Source organism: Manacus vitellinus, unplaced genomic scaffold, assembly GCF_001715985.3.
Source record: "Manacus vitellinus isolate BGI_N305 unplaced genomic scaffold, ASM171598v3 scaffold_9_pilon, whole genome shotgun sequence".
Classification (NCBI taxonomy): Eukaryota; Metazoa; Chordata; class Aves; order Passeriformes; family Pipridae; genus Manacus; species Manacus vitellinus.
The window spans coordinates 19556540-19577952 of record NW_021940917.1 but is presented as its reverse complement, the minus strand read 5'-3'; the positions used below and the strand labels follow the sequence as shown (position 1 = coordinate 19577952).

At 40.7% G+C, this 21413-nt stretch overlaps 1 protein-coding gene across 7 annotated transcripts in view; it reads right to left on the bottom strand.

Moving 5' to 3' along the window:
* Positions 1–257: 257 nt before the first annotated feature.
* SHC3 (SHC adaptor protein 3) overlaps positions 258–21413 on the bottom strand; it is a 56493-nt gene continuing 35337 nt past the window's right edge. For all 7 annotated transcript variants that reach the window (XM_029965425.1, XM_029965423.1, XM_029965422.1 and 4 more), the window contains 8 exons: positions 19323–19376; positions 15026–15077; positions 10936–11062; positions 9719–9872; positions 8638–8734; positions 7535–7729; positions 5017–5312; positions 258–2315 (listed from right to left, as the gene is read on the bottom strand). In XM_029965425.1, coding sequence (XP_029821285.1) covers positions 2187–2315; positions 5017–5312; positions 7535–7729; positions 8638–8734; positions 9719–9872; positions 10936–11062; positions 15026–15077; positions 19323–19376 — 1104 coding nt within the window. In that variant the 3' untranslated portion in view covers positions 258–2186. The remainder of the gene's footprint in view (positions 2316–5016; positions 5313–7534; positions 7730–8637; positions 8735–9718; positions 9873–10935; positions 11063–15025; positions 15078–19322; positions 19377–21413) is intronic.

Here is a 21413-nt window from a genome sequence, read left to right as displayed (position 1 = left end):
CACCCAAGGGGGTTATGCACCAAACTCTTACTGAGATTATATGAAATATTCGAAAGAACAAAAGACACCTTCTCTTACAGATAGTGATCTCACACTGAAAACTTTCCACAGCATGGCTACAGGAAGGTTAGAACATGGAATAATAAGTGTTATTTAAGAAAAAAAAAAGTGACAACTGAGATACATCAAAATGGAATATGGTGAGACATGGAAACTCAAAGTAATTTTGGTGAACACTACTTTGGGATAAGAGATCTGTTCACATATTATGATATCCAATGTAGTAAAACCAGATTTTAAGAGTTCCTGTAAATGTAATGCCATACTGATTTGGGTTACAATGCAGCATTTAATTTCTCTCCTTTGCTCTCAGCTTCCATCCAGACCAAGAAATATCAAATAAAAACTATCCATAGTAAAATTAATCACTAGCATTTTGTTTGCTAATGTCTTAGTTTGGCTTCTGGATGTCTCGATTATAGAATCAGGTGTATCTTTACACCTGCCACAGATTACATGATTAGTCTTAGGTGCCTCAGTCATTTTCAGTTTTGAGATTAACCAAAATCAAATTCCCAAGCTGCAAATTCACCACATTTAAAAGGAGATGATACAAGAAAATTATTTCAGAATTTTAACATCATGGTCCTGCCTGAATGTATTCTAAGTAAATCATTCAGTCGTTTTTGTTACGTCTTGACAAACTTTTAAACTTAGCAAATTCTTAGAACCAAATCTAACTTTAAGTAGATTTAAGTGTTGACTACTGCAGGGTAGGCAGATGCTTAACCTCGACTCTACCCTGCCGAGTCTTTATGAATCAAGTCTGAAGATTTGATTTGAGAGACTGGTGCTAGAGAAGACCTCGGATTGCTGAAGGCTAAATCTTGACTCTGGCACAAGTTTTGTCTTTACAGGAACTGTGTCTATTGAATTTGACTCGTAATAAGATTCCTAAAATGGGAAAATAACTTCATATAATGCTTAAATGTGAATAGTACAATCATCCCTTAAAGCATTTCCCAGTACCAAAAGTCGAGGTCGTTTCTGCCAGAAATGCGTCTTTAGTATATGTGTATTTCTTGAACTTGATGTTTAGAGAAAAACAGTGTATTTGCAATACCTATCACTTGCTGAAGGCCAACATGAAGTTACGCTTTGGTAGGTAAGTGCAAGTGGCAAAATTTGCAAAACTGACCACTGAGTTGGGATAGTTTTCACCATCCATAAGAAGAAAAGGTTTTTCAGATATGTCTTTGAACAATCATGTACATCTTGGATTAAGACTATTACACACAAGTTATTTGAACTTGTCTACTCAGTATGCAACATCTCATTCAAGACTGTTAGTCAAGGACACCTAGATCTTCACCATAAGCAGAGAACTACTTATAAATAACCTTTTAGCACTGAAATTAATAAATTACAATATATTGTCACAATATCATCAGAAAAATCAAAGCACACACCTCATACACAGAGAGATCACACCAAATCATTGTTAAAGTAAGATACAAATGTTTCGAGTATCACCATATAAGAATTCAAACTTGACATCAGAAAGATAAAATCCTTTTGACATCAATGACATAAGTGGATTATGCTTTCAAAAATATTTTATGCTAAATTTCTGAGTTGGAATAGTAGATGCTGAATTCAGGCTCCTACCATGGTTAATTAGCATAATCCACCTGTAATCCCCATAGTTGTGCTTCTTAGGTAAAATCAGAAATAAATTCCTAATATTAAATTTCTCAAGAAATTGAGACTGCTGAATTCTACTTTTTATCTGAACAATCACAATTGTCATTTTTCTTTTGGTAGAAACACATGGCACAGAAGATAGTTCTATACTGTCAACAGACTGACTCAAAAAATATAAATATATACTGTATTTATATATATGGTATGTATATATACATTATCAACAGTCACATTAGAGAATCCGAACAATTTTATTGAAATTACTTTTAAGAAAGCTTTCTGCTGTGATTTCATGTCTACACAAAGAACTGAGAATTTTCAAGTGTACCATATGAAATGGGGCTTCTTAAACATAAAGAAAACATACTGCTGAAGTATATGTGACTACGCATTTTTTTTAATGTACATGTTTGGTTTTTTTAAGATCTGCAATTTCTACCAGTTATAGCTTACAAGTTACAAAAACTGAAAGAGATCTGGAGTCAGTGTTTCCTTTCAGCAGGCTGTTGCAGGCAGAGTTCACTCACTGAAGAAACTATTGGCAAATTATTCTCAAGATGATAGTTGATGAGATGACTTATGCTGTCAAAGACACGATCTTTTGTACGAACCTTCAAAAAAAGGATGCAAGAATATAGATTAAAGTACTTTCCCCCTTAACTTCACACTAAAATTGCCTAAGAACAAAATGACACAATCATGTTTTAGAGACTGATTCCTTTCCCATCAAAATTGGTAGAAATTTGGCACTTATCCATCTTGGCTTCTGTTTTATCTATTACTCTCTCTATTCTCACCAAACAAGCATTCTGCATGCAACCCCACGGTCCAGTCTACTCTTTCTGATTAGGTCTGCTTGTAAACTTTCTGTACAACATTTTGTTTCACTGTAGATCAGAATTTTAGACCAACTTCTCTTCTTCAACAGACTACCTGCTTCTTTTAGGTGTTTGCACCTTTTTCATCAGAAAGAGCTGTCCCTCTGGACATGTCAGAACCCAGCTTCTCTGTGCACCTCAGCATTTTTGTGCCTTTCTTAACAGAGACCTTCTTCTTCAGGTACTTGGAAATTTCCTTCCCCAAAAGTGACCCAGCCACCATATGTGCTTAGCTTGTGTTTGCCCCATGCTGCACATCCCTGTGGCTTTGGTACTGAAACACTTTAGGGCAGGGAGCGTCACTTTTCTAGCCCACTTACCAGCCCTCTGTTCCAGTGTCTGGTTATTTAACCACACCTTCACAAAACGTTTCCTTCCTACGTTTAAAATGAATTAGGCATGCAGCTTCCACAGGCAGAGCACAGGTCCACTCTGGCAAACATCATGTTGCAGTAAATCTTTGTTTTGGGATGTCTCTACACTGCCTCAAAAAAATGCCTGTGAGCACTGCTCTGAGCAAGGAATGTCACACATTCTCCTTAAACTTTTCTCAGGAAGAGAGAAAAACTTCTGTTAGAACTTTCCAAAGCCAGCTGATGTGTTGGGCACCTCTCTTGAAATACTTCAATCTTCAACATCAAATCCTGGCAAAATTCCTGTAAACTTCAACACAGGATGCCACAGGGTAAAAAAACTTCCTGTAAACTTCCACACAGGGTAAAAAAAAGAAACCAGAAACAAAGAATTTTGATGGCAGATGATGCTATCTGCTCGGTCCACATGTAGTTATGTCACTGAAAGAAACCAATAGGCTCTCCTCGTTCCTGAGGCATACTGCTTTGAAAAGTAACATTCCCTAAATTCAAAGCTACATTTTCAAAATGAAAAGGTGTCTTTAAAAAGGCAGTAACTTTCTTTATCTATATTCTGAGATTTTCTTATCACGAGTAGCCTGCCATCACCAGAGTTCCAGTCCTCATTCTAAATCCAGGAAAAAAAAACCCTGCAGTCCTACATTTTAAGCACCTGAATGAGGGATCTCTTGTTCTTTTTTTATTTTTCTGTTAGCTGGATGAGAGCAGAGTAACTGGACAGTTAACTCTGCTCTGAAAACACACCCTGAAGAGCCGTAACTGTGTAATGTGTGTGAAATGAATTTTCAGGCAGCATTTTTGTGAGTCAGTTTTTAAGAATAACCACACTGAGGCCACACAGAAGAAATGCAAGCTGCTGGCACAGTGCTGCAGCTGGTCACACATTGGCATTTTACTGATGACTCTCCACTCGGACAAGTTGCAAACAGGGCTGCTCAGAGGCCACCTCGGGATCCCACACCTTTCAGAAAAGCTGTTGTTCTGGAATGGTGCCTCCTGGGCAAGGCATTTCAGGGCCATTTGGGCCACGATGGCACATCACAAGCAGGGGTAGATGCAGAGAACAAGCAGGTCCCTGAACAAGGACATCAGCAAATTAGAGCTGCTCTAGAGGCAGTGCAAAAGAAGATGGGAGGGTCTCCAGCCTTCACAGGAGGAAAATGCCCAGGAAGTCATCACTGGACCTGAGTACTCCATGCCAGTCAGCAGTGCAGCAGAGCTCCTGGTGGGACACTATGCCACATAACACAGCAGTACCCTGTAACAGCTATTGGTGGGTTTATGTTAAAGGGAAAATTAGGGGACCTTGTTCCAGGAGCCACAAAACTGCTGGCAAATGTTCAGCAAGGGAGGCTGCCCCCCAAGAGGTGCAGAGCCACTTCCCTGGGCTGGTGTCCCCATCAAGCCCAGGACTGGGTAGCTGGCACCTCGAAAGTGCAAAACTGTTCTTTGTCTGGCCTCATGTGACAAATGGAATGAATAGCAAGAAGTACCATGGGCATTCCTTACTGCAGCAATACAGAGTCTGCAGGACTGGCATAATTCTGCCACAGGTTTCTCAGCTGAAAGAAATGTCAACAGGCCAACTCTCACTTATTTTGGGGCTGGTTATCTAAATTTGTCCTTTACAGAGAAAAAAGAGTTACCCACTTGCAGCTACCAGGAGCCAAGAATAAAATTCAGGACAATGATTTTAATCTCTTAGCAGAGACTAAGCCTCTCCAGAAGCAGGACAAGATAGCTACAGAAAACTGGAGCTCCCTTGACCTCTCCAATCCTGCTGTGGGGAGGGTCCCTTCATCAACTAAGGCAGCCTTTGCACAGCAAAGAGATGGGTCTTGTTTGGGAATCAGGTCCCTAAGGCTCCCTGCAATCTGCAGAAACCGTGGCGTGTGTCTTCTGCTAGGCATCAGGGAGGGAATCAGAGATGTGATGGCATACTAGAGATACAAGGCAGTACTTATGAACAGTTGTGAATAAGCTGTAAAGAACATTAAACACATTTAGAGAACACATGCAGAGCCAGAAACCTCATGTATTAGTGAGGAGTCAGTGCTTACAGTTCCTTCTGGGTCCACCAAAAGAAGGTGCTTGGCTTGTCCATTGTGCATGCCTGTCAGCACATAGGAGCCAGGATTCGTGGTGCTCTTCCTCACGAGGAAATCTCCACACTTCTTTAACAGCTGTTCTGCTTCTTTCCTGCTCATCTCTCCTTGATACCACGGCTCTGCACTCAGCTCTTCAGCTTCAGTCCGGGCAGCTGCCCTGGATGAAACAGGACTGGTGCATCCCGTGGAGGTGGATTTCTTCAGCACGGCCTCAGAGGTTTGATTCCTGAGGGCATCTTCAAATGGTCCTGGTTATGGAGGTAGAAGCAAGAGCAAGATCATTCAGAGGTAAACCATGTAACAAAATGGGTGATATTCCAGCCGTTTTAAAATGGGTTTGTTCTGCGTTGTAGCCGCACCCCTCTACCTTTATGAAAAAAATAAGGTAAGATATACTATGAGACTTACTGCTTTACGGATTCTATTAAGACTGAGGAGTGTAACGTGTTTAAATGTATGTTATGCACAGAAAGATACCAAAAAAAATGACAGTGAACCTCTGCAGGAGCTTTTGAAAGGTACTGTTTTTATTTCAGCAGTGGCTATTGTCAACAGCTGTGTTTATATGATCTGGTACCAGGCAAAGCTCTCCTTTAGTCTTGCTAGGTATATCAGACAGTTTAATTTCAAATAAATTGCATAATATGGGCAGCTAATGTCATTATACTCATATCTGGTCTCTCTTCAAACAATTTATTCATTTAAAAATTATCCATTACTGAGTCTCCAGCCCAAGGCTATGTCTAGAAGGGAACAGCCACCCCTACCACTCAGCCCATTCCTAGCCTCCGTCTAGGAAGAGAATCCTGCAAAATAGACAAAGGTTAACACATTTAACGCCATTTACCTGGCTAAAATCAGCCTCGGGGAAACATCTTTTAAACCCCAGCTAAATCCCAAACTCAGTGCTCCTTCCTGCAGAGTCGAATGGAGAGATGAGCCATTACGGACCCCAGCAGCCTTACAGGAATAGCAAACACGTCTGTGGGTGTTTCATTACGTGCTGTACTGACCCACTGGAAGCTATTTTCCCTCGCACGGCCTTCGCCTGTTCCACTGGCGCGCACCAAAAAGCAGAGTGTTGTTCTGTGCCCACTCGACCTGCAGGACATCTGCAGGGCAGCGCCGTGGGGCAACACTCCAGCTCTGAATAGACTGCTCAGATGCGAGGAGTGCACAGTCATGGGACCACAGAGAGGGTAATTTAGCTCGGGGAAATGAAGTAAATACCATTCTGTCACAGCTTATTGATGTCTCAATTATCAGAAGTAGCTTATATATGTCTTCACTAAATTGCAATCTGCACTGAGCCCAATTCATGTTTAGCCTGACAAACACTAACTTAAGCTGGAACATTTTCTAATACTACTTTTCTCTGATGATCCAAGGACTGATAAAGATTAATGAAGGCTGGAGGACAATAAATCAATTTTCCCTGTTTTTAGGAAAATAATGAGTATAAAATAGAAGTAAGCATGTGCATGTTTTAAGGGCATGGCATGTTAGAAATCAAAATTAACACTTCTGACTTCAGACAACACACTTTTCTCATTTCAGATCTATATTCACAGATAGATACTCTCTCAGCTTTCTTCTCTCCCCCTTTCTTTCAATCCAAAATCCCACTAAGCTGTGGAAATAGAGTCATACCTCAACAAAAACATGCCAGGAAGACAGTTTTATGTATACTGAGATAACAGAAATGTAGATACATTATTTTACAAATAACATATAGGCACCAACTGCTTTGTCTCACTGCCTTTTAATCACACAAACTGATTTAAATAAAACGTGTCAGGAATTTATTTGAGGTAGGAAGTGTAGAAAAACAAAGAAATTTTTCTGTGCATCAAATGCTTTCCCCATTATTTCCTGTTAAGTGTCTCCCCGAGGCTGAAAAAACCGTGTATTGTTAGCACCAACATCAAATTATGGCTGATGCTTAAAGCATTGTTTTGCAGCTATGGCTATAATTCTAATTTAGGAAAAGCAGACTTCAAAGTTGGAATAGATAGGATAGTAGGCCTACCCAGTGCAAGAGATAACTCAGCCTTTTAATTTCCATTCCTTGTTGCACAAAGCTTTTGTTATACAACTTGACTTCCTAGTAAAATACTCACAGGACAGGCTGGAGCTAATTCTCCACCCATCCACTCCTCCACTCTCCTTCACTTCCCTGTATGACAGGGCTCCTGATTTATTTTTCTTCTGACATAGTTGCCTGTGATGTTCAGGATAACATAGACTGCAACTCACCTTAACTCATACAACACAGACCAGCTTTAAATCTTCAGCCACTCTGTTTTAACTCAGTCCAATGTGAAATCATCACGAATTCTAAAATTCACCAGAATTACACCAGGAATGCTAAACTTCAGAATTACTTTTTTTTCTTTTGTTTAATTCAGAACTCATGCATAAACATATTGGGTCATTTGTTAGAAAGGGAGTGAATAGGAAGGGAACTCACTCATGTCAAACAGATCCTTTGCTGGGCTGCTTGCTTTGGTCTCCTCTGTTGTTCCACTGAAGGTACATTCAGCATCTGCCTGAAGTGCCAGCAGAGCTTCTACATTTATATGCTGGGTGTTTACATATGTTGGCATCTCTGCTGTCGGTATTACTTCTGATTTCTTTTCTGGCATACCAGAGATATCCAGAGATCCTAGAAAATTCAAGGCTTTATTTTCCTCTTTTTTTTTTTTTTTTTCTATTTGACAAAGCAGTGTTGGTATAATGACCAATTAACACCACACCACACTACTACAAGTTTAAAATTCCCTGGAATTGGAGATATAAAGTCAATAATTGCAGGATCTAGTAGAAAAAAGATGTTGATTAATGGATTCAGGACTGTATTTCAACGAGGGTTTGGGGGCATTATTATTTAGGAGAAAGGAAACCTTTGTAAATAAGGACTCGGTTTCAAAAATTATATTCAGCTGGGGAGTCATAAGAGGAGGAGAAGGAATAAAATCCTCAACTCTGCAGATTAACAACAGACAACATATTCTGGCATTTGAAAAGGAAGTGTCTCTAGAAACACAGAAAGTCGTCACATAAAGGTGGATGAGGTGAAATTTAACACGTTTTGAAGTTATCTACTTGGAATTTATAGACAACAACAAAAAACCCCATTACACATTATTTGCTATCTGTGGAACAGAGAGCATTGCTTCACATTTGAAATGAAACTTCTCACTTTAGGCATTTCCTTAAAAAAATTCCATCTTGCATACCCTAGTAGGTCAGATTTTCAGAACAGACCATGCAGCCTGCCTTTTAATATCACGGGGTTTTAGGACACTGAAAGTTAGAAAGCTGAAGATTTGGGCAACTCTATTTATGAACTGCCCTGCAGAAGAAAATACTTCATGAAGGTGTGCATTTAATAATTTATCCAGAAGTAATTAACAAATGCATTTCACTGGTATCAACACTAAAACTCAGACAAAGGGAACCTACCAAAAAAAGTGCAGTTCATTGCCTTAAGACTTTGAGGCATCAGACTTTCACATGCTTTGCCCACCCAAGACCACCTGAAGTATTACAGCTAAAAGCAGCAAAACTCACCTTGTGTAACAGGCCCATGATGCCATTCTTCACTGACTTTGTCTCCTGAGTGATGGCTCTGATAATAAATTTGCTCTCTTCCCACTCCTGTTGCAGACTAGAATGGACACGTGCAAGGAAATTTTCAGTTGCCTTTAAAATGCTCAGATACATTATCGGTGGCTCTGACAATTTCCTTGGCTGTATTCTGTGTACTCACACTCTTCCTTTCTGATTCATCATGGTGTCAGAATATATATATATCCCTAATACATTTGTGTAAGAGTAAGATATTACCAGTGACCTTCATGCATACTTCCCTACTTCCTGCTTTTATTAAGCCCCACAATATCGAAGGATGCATCACCTCTTTCAGTACATTTTCCTTTCACATAACAAGCCCTGACACACTGTTCCTGGGAAAAGCATTCCACAGAAACATGCCTGGGACCAGAAGACAGCACCAGCACTCTTCAAACCATGAGCTGAAAGACCCACTTTGGTACCAGGGAAGGCACTTGGGCACTGAAGGGAGGATGTTGTCTACAGACACCTGGATTTGAGCAGAGTTGTGCTGGATCTGAAAACTCCTCTTAAGTGACTATGCTGATACTGCAGTCAAACTTTTGACAGGAGTGTTGGTAGAAATATCCAAGCTGACCTTAGTTCAACATGAGGTGGAAAACCTACCTAGGAGTCTGGCTGAATACTGATGGCTGTCAAGTTATTAACATAATGAACTGTTCATAATGACTGCACTAGATTAAGTGATTCTGCATTAAATCATTCCCAGTTAGTGTACAGGATATTATACTCTCTGAAGCAGACATGGTTTCCACAAATGTATTTACCCTCAGTGGATTTCTCTTCCTAGATCCTGGTTAACCTTTTAAAACCACAAGGAACTCACCTCCTCTGTCTTGTTCTGAAGCTGCCTAACATGTTGCCCCCCTAGGTCTGCAATGCCCATTCAACAGGAAATTGTCCATACACGAAGGGCTGTGAGCTATAAAGGCTCCCAACGTAAATCACATCTTAAAATACACGTCTTTTAAAAATTTTGCATCCATCAGTAGGATGGCAGAGATGCAATTGCACTGACCTGAGCTGTGTCTGCAGCAGTGGGAAGTCTTGATTTGAGCCTGGCATCAAGGAAGCCGCCAGGGGGAGGTATTTTATTTGGGATGTTGTTGTAATAGGGATGCTCTGTTGGCTCGTTTTCTTCCTCCGTCCACGGGTCCTCAAAACTCTGCGTCCTGTAAGGAAGCGAGTGCTTTGTTTTGCCCCTCGCTTGTAAAGCACTTAAGAGATATTTTCATCAGGTTAAGACTGCCTGTCAGGGGGTCACTACTGCGTGTTATTTGGGCAACTCAGCTACCATCGTAAGTCAGGAAGCAATAATGGATCATGCAGGAGACCTTCTCTGTTTAGACACACTAATCTAAACCTCCTTTGCAATGGATAAAATTCTTTATGCTGAGTAAAGGATGTTTTTACTTAGTTTTAAAGACCATTACAAATCGAATTAAGCAATTTTATCTAATCCTACAACAGCACTTGTAATATTATGAGTTGATTGACCAACTAGGCTCTAAAGCTTTATATCTAAAGATACGCTCTATCACCAGTACAAATCTGGAAGAACTTCACAAAGTCAAGAGACATGAATACAGCACGCTTCCAGATTAGGATAGTAGCATTTTATATTCACCATATACTTGTTTTACTTTGATATAAGAGATTGTGGAGGGTACCAGCTCACGGGAATTCATACTAGTATTAACAAGCATATAGCAATCCACGTCTCCAAAGAAAACAGAATGCTATATCCCAGGCTTTTAAACATACACAGACAGATTTTGTATCCTCCTGAGAACAATGCAGTCAAAGCCTCTGTATAATACATCACATTCCCCAAAACATCACCCTAATATGAGAAATAGTGAAACATCACTAGTCATTTTGGAAGCCCAGCTCTCTAACTTACTCCATCTAAACTGACACAGCTGCTATGACAGCAACAATGAGAAACACCACAAATAACATCCATTCTTGGCCATCCAACTCTGCCTACTAACAACAACAGAAAACGCATGATCGTTTCAACGTCACATGAAATCCATGTTTAGCCTATTATTTTAAAATTAATGTGCCCCCTTTGTATTCGTTAGGTAAACACTGCTATGCTAACTGAGCACAAACCTTTTTTAAAATGTTTAAGTCATGTCTGTCTCCAGCAACATCGTCCACCACACATTTCATTACGTAAAATAGAAAGCTAAAGGAGATCCTTTAGCAGTCTTCTGGAATGGCACTCACCTATCCTGGAAAGTAGGTATCTTAGAGGGGCATCGCAAATATTGCTTAAATCGAAGCTCGAACGCTTGCCCTATGGTGCTGATGACATCCTGGGCCACGCCATCACAGCATTCCAGTATATGACAAGCTAAATGAAAAAGATTTGACACATGCACATGCAAATCATTGTTCACGTTGTGGTGGGATGCACTGACCTGTGACAAAACACCTACACGTCAAGTATAGTTGCCCTATTAGAAGTGTGCACCCTTCAATAAAAACCAATTATGATACAGTGAATTTCAGGCAACGGTGTCTTTGTAAAGGTTACATAAAATTGCACTGGTGTGTAACTGCCATGGGCAAGATCACAAATCTGTTTTGCTATTTTAACAAGTCCACAAACACAAAGATCTCGTACAATTTCACGTTATTACCCGAATGCAATAGATTATGTAAGAATTCTAAGCTTTAAGCTGAAAATACAAAATATTAATAGATGGCAATAACAGTAAAAGCTTTCTTGGGTTTCCTCAGTGTTATTACCACTTCAGTTTTATATGTAATCACCCCCAAGCTCACAAGCTGTTCACTTTTTCCAAATTAGTCTGAGGGAGGAGCAGTATACTCAGAATACTTTCTAGACCACGGGCCCTGACCTTACTCCAGGAGTACAGATCTTAGTACCTTTTCCTGCTTCCCTGCATGGAGACACTCCCAGTAAACTGGTGGGTCACTGAAGAGCGCAGAGGCAGGAACCTGATTAACTCCAGCACCTCCTCATGTGCCACCTCTCCGAACCCACTACAACAGATGCAGTAGGGAGGGAGGCTGGCAGCACAAGCTCTCTTCCTATGGAAGACTGAGAAACCTTTATCAGCTCTCTGAGCACCCAAATCTGCCACGGTTTTAAATCAGCGAGTGGCTCGGAGGTCTCATGTGACAACACGAAGAGGTGAATTCATGGAGAACTGACTCAGCATTGCAGGAACATAGATGGGTGTTAAGAGCTGGAGGCTGAAGATCTGAATGAACAGCACTCATCATGATATGTGGAAAAGCCCAGGCAAATTAATTTTCCATATTCAGAGTTGGATGAGCACATGGTCTACTTGCTGGTAGCCTGGACTGGGTTTGAAACTCTGGTTATTTTCCAAGTCCTACCCATTAGAGCGGGTCCTTGTTCAAAGTTACTAATTTGTATCACCCCAGACTGCTTTAAAACCTGAATATAAACTCTTCAGCTGAAAAACTGCATTTTAGTACATGCCTAGTGTCCAGCTCAGTGGAACCAAGTGCTTTGGATGCCAATGTCCTACAAACAAGGGTTGGTCACAACATTTGTGTGACATAGTTTTAATTAACGTTACACAGCGAGACTAAGTAGGTTTAGAAATGACTTCTCAGAGGCTGATCCACTTGACAGACATCTGAAGAGGCAAAAATAAAGGGCCAAGAAAGCTGCAGCTGTGCAGGTATGGAGGTATGCAGGAATGCCTGCTGCCTCTTCTTCAGCAGCACCTCCCACAGCATGAGATGGCACCAGTCACAGTGCTACGCAGATACAGAGGTGTTCTCTTCTCACCTTATAGCACCTGCTGTGCCGACCAGCAAGCTGAGGCAAATCCTGATTCAGGGGAAAGGCCACTAGCTGCATGTTGAAAGTGGATTCAGCAGCCAAAAACAGGACCTCCATGTGTCCAAAGGTGGAGGCAGACATCCCCAACCAGCAGCAGGATATTTGCTGTTTGCACCCTCTGCACCACTTCTGGTGGCATCTCCATGAACGTGGACCAAAAGCAGTTAGGGCAAACAAAGCTAAGATGTTTGCACTCTCTAACTAGAGTGCAGATTTAAAGAGGCTACATTGCTCACTGCTAAACCTGTGCGGAGCTGAAATGAAGCATGAGTCATTAAGTAGTTTCAGTAGGTGACATAATGAGTAACCTGTTTCCTTGGATACGTGAATGGACTTTCAGCAGGTAGGAGATATGCTTCTTGTAAAAGGCTGAGAAGGTTTGGCTCACACAGAGATGATTTTTTGTGAATGTTACAGCAGAAAATAGACAGCCTTCAGCTTGCTGGATCCAGAATACAAAACGCGAAGACAGCTTTTCCATCCTTGGGAAGAAATGAGTCTAATATGGAAGCTGTGCTACAGCATTGGTGGCAGTGTCAGTAACAGCAGCAGTAACATTTTCACTAGATGTAGAAACAAAGACATATTCCATTCCAAATCGATTTGCAGATAACACAAAGAATGACACAATGGCAAGTGATGGTGACAGAGGGCAGTTCAGATCCCTTGTTAAATTAGATCCTTTTTAAAAATCTGTTTTAATGCAGGCCACATAAAAAGTCACCAATCTGCAAATCACTGACGTAGATACAGGAGTGGGGAAAGTGTCCATAGGAAATGCAGAGGGCTTAAAGATCACAGCATGAAAGAGTTTCACAGGAGGTAACAGTGCTTCACTGCAGCCAAAAGGGCTAATGATGAGGACAAAAGCAAGGTGCAGCCTCCACCGTACCGGCAGCCCCTGCTATAAAGGTATCATATAACTTTTTAAAACAATGCAGAAAGATCAAAGAAGGAGAAATCAGCAGAAGGATGGAGGATGTGCACTGCAGCTGGAGACCTACAGAGTTCACTGTCAACCTTTTCATAAAGAAAACTGAGAAATTACTTGACCTAAACACACCAAAGGAAGACGACAGAACGAGGTGTTCAGATGACTCCTCAATCTAGGATAGACCAGCTGAACAAGGAACAGTCACAGGAAGTCAAGGCTAAACACATCCAACATAAGATAGAAGGAACACATCATGTGAAACAGTTCTTTTCTAAAATCTACTCACACAGGAACAGAAAACAGAGGACAGGGCTCCTGCAAACCCTACCGTGCAAACATCTACAATGCCAGCCCACTACATCGTCACTGAGATCCCTCAGAACAACTGAATCAGCCTCTGATTTAGCAGAAGGGTACTGCTAAAGCAGGTGGGGTGGAGAGCAGCTCTGCACCACACATCCTACAGTCTGACACTGGAGCCTCTCTGAGGGGGGACACATGATGTTGTAACATATCATCCATTGCAAAGAACTGGACTAACTCCATACCTCCCATTCCCCGTAAGTTTTCTAGGTGTTTCACCAGTTATTTTCACACAATATTAGTGTGTTTAGTGCAAGTATTAATTATTTATGAGGTAGTGCTCTCAAGTCTGGACATCTCTGCACATGGACACAGCAGATTCTTCAGGTATCTAAAATCATTAAAGATGATAAAATGTGGAACCTACTAAATTAGTTGTGTCGATGGTAAGGTGGGCAGCTCAGGGTTTGCAGAGTTGGCTTTTTGGAGTTTTTTTGAGCTACTCTGTTCTTCTCTATGACTCTATAAGTAATAAATAGATTCTCAGGTATATTACACAATACTTTGTATCTTGCATTAAGACCTAGTGATGCTTTCTGCACTACAAGCAGGAATGTCTTTTGTACCTTATTTCAGACTGTAATTTACAATTCTTATAGTTTATTTTTTGAGAATGTGAACTGTATCTTAGATTTTAAAGACAGCCAACAAGAAGGTCCCTGTCCCTGACTGACTGCTGCTAAAGCAATGCAATCTTGAATAAAACCTCACTAAGAAAGAGAATTACAGTAAGCTGGCTGAAAGCTCACTATTTGGTAAAGAACGTGATTCTGCCAGGAAGAATTAGGCATGTACTGAGAAGACCTAACAGATTCAGCTGCCTCATCAGATGACTTAATCAGAGGACTGCTTAGTTCTTGCATGGTGATTGGGTGTAGGTAAGATTTAGCTGTTGCCTAGAAGCTCATGCAGCCAAGTAAAGCAAGTGTTTGATTTAAGAGATGAAGAGAATCAAAGCGATATTTGGATATGAACCAGAGGCAAGACCTGTTCCAAGTCTGAGAACCAAACTGTTGCTTCTTATTGCTACACAATCTTTTTGTGACTCTGCCAAAGGCAATCTTTTTATCGGGCTGCATTTATATTTTCTTGGAGAAAAAAAATCTGACTTAAACCATGAATAATTTGTGTTTCTCAAAGGAAAAACAGATGTCAAACAGGTATTTCTAACTTACCTCTCCGATTAACAGGATCCTTAGCTACATATGCAATATAGTCAGTTGTATCCTGTCAAAAAATTAAGATATCTACAATGAATGCAAAAAAATATTTGCACTGATCATAGCAAAAGATCACAGTCCAGAGTATGTATATTCCTGTGGGTAGAGCCTCAAATGACATGTTTTGCTCTACAGTTGTATACTACTTAAACCCCATATAAATGTTTATGGGTTTTGGTACTGATTGCACCACTTTCTCCAGAATGTGATCTATTCCAGCAGAATTCAAAAATCTCTTCTAAGGCCTTTGAGAATCAATTAAACAAACTCAGTAGGATTTGGATCAAACCTCATTTAGGAGGGAGTAGAATTACAAGTCCTTATTTTCGAACTGCCCAGAGATTTTGGTTCAGAACATAAATAATCGACCGGTTCTGTGGCAGAAAGAGTGGGAGTAACAGCCCTGCTCCCCAGAAATACTGAGCAATGGCATTTATTCGTGTGTGAAAGCAGGTGTGTTTACTGACTACTACGCCATATGGCACAGAGGTGGTCAGCCCCTGCTTGGCTGTGACAAGTAGAATCCCAGGACGCTCTCCCCTGGCCCGTGGGCTGCTCCTTGCCACACTTGTTGCCACATGCCAGGTGTATTTTTGGGCAAGAGTAGGCAGACATTTCCCTCAAGGATTTTTTGCTTGCTCTCCTGCCACAAGCGGCGCAGACTTGTGTCGTTGTGCAGATGGAACAGAAGGGGCAGTGTTTCTGGAAACATTTAGGCCACACAGCCTTGATGCAGTCATGAAGTCCTGGTTAGATCTGGTGTTTCCTGACATGCCTGGCTAGTCAGGTGTAGCTAAACCTGAGGGATACACAGGATACACTACAGCTGGCAGTATAACTCTATCCAAAGCCTTTTCACTGATCCCAGATCACTGGCAATTATGCCAAGATCTAATGCCATAACAAACATGAACCTTCAGTTAAAAGACAGACTTCTTCAGCTTAGCTTTCTCTAGTGCAAGCACACACCACAACCACCCACCCAAAACAAATCACTGTGCTGCATGTCTATACAATTTCCATCCTAAGGAGAGAGCAAGGGAAATGATGAAGCAAATTCATGGTTCTAGTAACAGATGTGTAACCATATCACTTAATAGACTATTGGAAGACACTCAGGCACAGCAGCAATGAGGTTGTCCTATAAAAAAAAGCAGAGTAGAATGGCCTTAATATTTTGTCCAGTAATTTCTGATGAATCCTGTGACGCAGTGCCTGGGCAACGACTAAAATGGAAATAAGGGTGCATATCAACAAGTAAGGGGACAAGAAAAGTGACTATGTCTATAGTAACAGATAAAACAGAGCCAAGATAAAGGCCTGAGAGTTGTTTCACTGTTGTCCATACTGTTTTATTGCTGCTACTCTCCCATGCCCCTCTGTGCTGGTTTCTCACGCCATGCTCTGAAACTCTCTGAGGGACCAGCATGTGCTGGGCATCGATCCCAAGAGGCCACTACGAGGGAAGAGGGTGAATGTTTGGATGCAAATTTCACTGTGCTATTTAGTTGCAGGGCCAGAAGGGCCAGAAAATGGGCCACAGATCAATTTATTTACTGGTTCAGGCACAGCTAATGGATACATTAATGGCTGAGTAAATCATAGATCTATCTCACAGCTAGTGTGGACGTGACAGTCTGGAACTACCAACTCGTTATTACCTCTAAAGTTCAGATTGAAGTTGACTATGACAAATCATTAAGGACTTAATGTGGGCACATTCCACAGTGGGTAATTTAGAAGATTCCCATCCAAAAACTACACAAAGATGGGCTGAAGCAGTAAAGTGGTCCTTGACATTTAAGGACTGAAAACAAGTATGAATGAGCCGTAATTACCACCCCTAAGAAATTGCATCGTGGTGGTAAAATTTGGAGGTGTGGCTGAAACTGAAAAACTACTGCCTTCAGGGACCTCTGAGAGACCTGCCTTATTAGACCTTATGAAAACCTCCACTCTGGCATTTCAGCAGATATCTCCAAAAACAGATGTCTTGTCTAGCAGCCTGGAAACAACCGCCTGAAATTACTATGGATGAAAATTGTTTGGTGTATCATAAGGAGGGGCTGAAGAGAGCTAAAGCAGATCCAGAACACAGTCTTGGAAGTGAACTAAAAATTGTTCTGAAATGGTGTGTAAGGGATTTGGTGGGGATGTTTTTAAGCTGCCATGTACTGATATAGCCAGAAACTGACTCATTGCAAATGGGAATATTGCAAATATATATATATGGTATTCAAGCTGTTCTCCAAGACTGTGGAACACTTCTCCTGTGGTTACATTTTGAATAATACAAGATAATTAACAGTAAGGGAGTGGGTGGAAAGTGGTGAAGATAATTTCTGTCATGAATGTGAGGCAGATATCCAGAGTATAAAGGTAGATGGGGTAGAGAAGTGAGGGTAGTCTCACTTCCTAATAAACCAAACTCCAAAATTCAAACTAAGGGAAGTACTTCATGAAAAAACATGGGCTCAGATCTAGGTTCCTAGTTCACTATGACCTTTCTCTATCCAGTTTAAATTTCATATAAGGAGATGAGCTTATGGGCTGGAGCCCAACTGTGGTTGGGAGACACAGTTTGGTGGCAGCAGTCCTCCATCAAGTGGAAATCACTAAGGGCTGATGAAAGTTGTGTCTAGATGGCCCTCTCACGAGTAAATAAAGCTGTGACTTAAACCACATCCTTGCACCTTGTCTTCTTCTACACACATCCAGGACAAGGGAACCACCTGCTTTATGAACAAGCTTATGGTTTAAGGTGCCAGATACTAGACCACTGAGATAAACTTGTAGGTCATCATTAGATACTCATAGCTACCCTCTTCCCATCAATGTCAGAATGAATTCATGCAGTAGTAGTCTTACCAGGAAAACAACTTTACAATTTCACCACATCTTGTAGGCTCCCTTCCACCATGCAATTTTATTTCTCTGGTAGCTCGCTGACTCAGTAGCGTGATTTTTATCTCTCTAAAACATTTGGAAGAGCTTGTTTACTCCAAATCCAATCTCTTCTACTGCTGCTCCTCTCCTCTTTCCTGGTAAATCACTCTAGCAGTGGGCAGAGTGAAATGGTGTTTCCAGGACTTAGCATTTGGGATGGCAGATGGGCAGCGAAGAATCTTCTTACGGAGGCAGGGAACTGTGCTAATCACTCCTCTGCCCACTTCAGGAATTGTTCATTTACAGCATACATTGCAATCTGTTGTATTTCAAAGCTGTTGTTGATCCATATTTTGTTCCCCAAATCATTATGATATGGTGTCCTTTTCCCTTCTGTAACTGCACTGAACTCTGCAAAGCTATACTAAGACTGAAGATTGCCTTTACATTTCCTGAGGGTAGCTAAATGAACAGAGGAAGTGCCAAGGATCTTTACCTTAACAGGGTTGAACGGCGAGAATTAACTCACAAAGCAGGCTAGAAATTGCCTTACCTGTAGCACACGACTGATAAATCATGGATGATCATACGATGGAGGAAAAGGCACTCATTCAATTAATCTAGGTTTAAAAGCTTTCAAACCTCTAAGGTAAAAGGTGAGCAATGTCAATATTTTATAATTCCCCCATTGCTTCCTGAGTGACAAATACTTTTTAAGCACATTTATTAATATACCTTCAATAGACAGCTTATAAAACTAAGGAAAAGCACAACAGGCAGGAATCTGCCCTTTGCTCCAAATGAACCAAATGTGTAAAATTGAAAGCTGAATTGGAAACTGAAAGCTTTGCAAAATGAGAAAGTAAGATCTGTGCTTCCTGAAAGCCTGTCTTCAAGCCACATGAGTGTAGCAAATACACCTGAAGGCAGTATTTAGTAGTCTTCTCAATGCACACTTAAAGACAAGAAGGAAAAAAAGGTGCTTCATTACTATAACTGCAACATAGTCTACTACTGTAAAAAGTGCAAATTAAAAACAGGATAAAAATTCATACAATCCCATATGACTGTACCACATTACTCTGAGAAACAAAGAGATGCTTATCAGTTACTACACAAATGCTCTCAACCCCTTAATACTTTTTTGTTTCAGTCATTCAAAGAGGAGGATCTACGAATGCTTGTCAGTCATTCCCCTCAAAAAAGAGTTTGATGGCAACAATCAAGATGAATTTATGAAACAAGAAACAGGAGCTACTGTGGCCGTATTATTTTTTTTCTTTCAGTAGGATATGCGATAAATTCTGTCCCACAGTCCTCACAAGGCAGTATCCACGTGGGGGGAAGGCTTCAAAGGAATGCTTACCGGGTCGCCTCCAGACGCAAAGGAAATAGATTGCATGTGGTGATTTGCTATGATCTGTATGGATCAGAAAGAACAAGTGTAAGTCAGATAGTTTTCTTACAGTTTACACTTTTTTGATTTCTTTTCTGGCTTGCATACAGGTGAAAATCCAAAATCAGGATCAAAATTATCCACAAGGAGTAAAAAGAGTAGCACAATAATATAAACAAACGGGAGGATCAATGAATCTATCCTGGTGTTCTTTAAAACGTACCAGGACACTGCAAAATTGCTAAATGTGCTCAGAACTCCAGTAAATCATACAGATCTGTCAGACAGTATCTTTGGAGAAATTTTAATCAGCAAAAACTCCCTTTCTTTATTGCAGATAACGATGAATGAAGCAAAAGGTCCTATTCATCAAAACATTTTTCTGCTGATGCCACTCTGGTGAAATCCATGAAACCATGCCAATCCGTACACCAGCTAGGGTTCCTAACATCGTTTCCAACACCCACTGTGTCATTTTATGTTTCAAACATCAACATGTTTGCAATATGCAAACAAAAATTTGACTCTAGCTGCACTGTAGCATTGTGGACAAAATCACAGGCATAATCCAGGGCATTTGAAATTCAAATTGCTTATGTACGAATTGAACTAATACAATATTTCTCTGGGAAGAGACAAATTGTCCTGAACATACAATACTAGCAGAACAGCTCTGCTATTCTGAGATTTAACTTATGAAATCTTTTAATAATGAAATCATGTAATAATCAAGAAAGAAAAGGTCATTTGAAAGAAACTTTCACTTGATATCTGAGTCACATAAGCCATGCCAATGAATTCATCTAGGAAAGGACAGGCCTCTATTTAGTGCCTCAAAGCACGTGACAATAGAATTAGTATCTCAGTTTGGAGAGGGAACCACATAGTTTAGAAAACTGTTTTGGAAAAAAAAATAGGCTGAAATATATTCTCTGGGATGTTTTCCCTATCCTGCATCTAAAAGACTTGAACTAGCAACTACCTTCCTTGGAAAGAAAAAAGCCTGGCACGACTTTGTCTGGATCTTGCTGCTTCATTAAGTCAGAGAGAGTTGATAACTATTTGCAGTGTTTCTTTCATGTAAAGAGCACTTCATTTTCAATAGCCTTGCTTGTCTAAGAGCAGCCTCTGAAGATGTGGTTAGTTTTTAAGTGTTCACTGGTGAATTAGTGTTCCATTACTCATCAGTGAGGATATCCTTCACTTTTTCCCATAAAGAAGAAGTAATCTTAACAATAGAAATGAACTAGTGAAGATCTGTTACACATTTAATATTGTCACTACCCTGACTTGTACAAATAACCCAATCTTTTACTCCAGCATCATATAAAACAAAAATTATTTTAGATTGTCTCTAAGCTAATTTTTCCAAGTTTTAAGAAAACTGAAAAGTGCTTGAAGCCATTAGTTCAAGTCAGGGTTTTTTTTTTAAAGAAATATACTAAACAAACCATCTTCCACCCAGCCCTGCCTAACATATTCACTGAATTGTTGCTGCAGCACATGCAATTGCTTTCCTCCTACCCTCAGGGCCAACAACGCTGTCTTGTCTTTTTTTTTCTTTCTTTCCAGCTCCCCTGGGAAAAAGAGACTATTACAGAAGTTCACAGCCTTCTTCCTGTGTGGGGCCTCAAAGGGCAAAGCTGCTGGGCCATTCTTATTTGCAAATCAAATGCTTGGCACAAACAAGAAACAGGGGAGACCACAGCCACACTAGGGATCTCTGAGAAACCAGACGTTTCCCAGGCCAGCAGCACCCAGAAAAGTCTATCTCAAAAAGAATTATGTGAGAGAAAGATGAAGAGTTTTGTCAACTCAGAGAAAAGGCAAAACATCTGGGGGATGACTCTGCTCTGCAATAAATCAGTTTAACTACAATTCTGCCCTGGCACTGGCTGAAGACAAGGCGACTTTCAGGGCTTGGCACTTTCTTACTAATTAACATCAAGTTCCTGTGTTTCTGACTGGGGGCAGCTGTCCCTGTGAGAGGTACTGCTGTGTATATTCCAGAGTAAGGCTACAAACTGCTGCATCCAGCCATAGCACTGCTCCCAGTGTCTC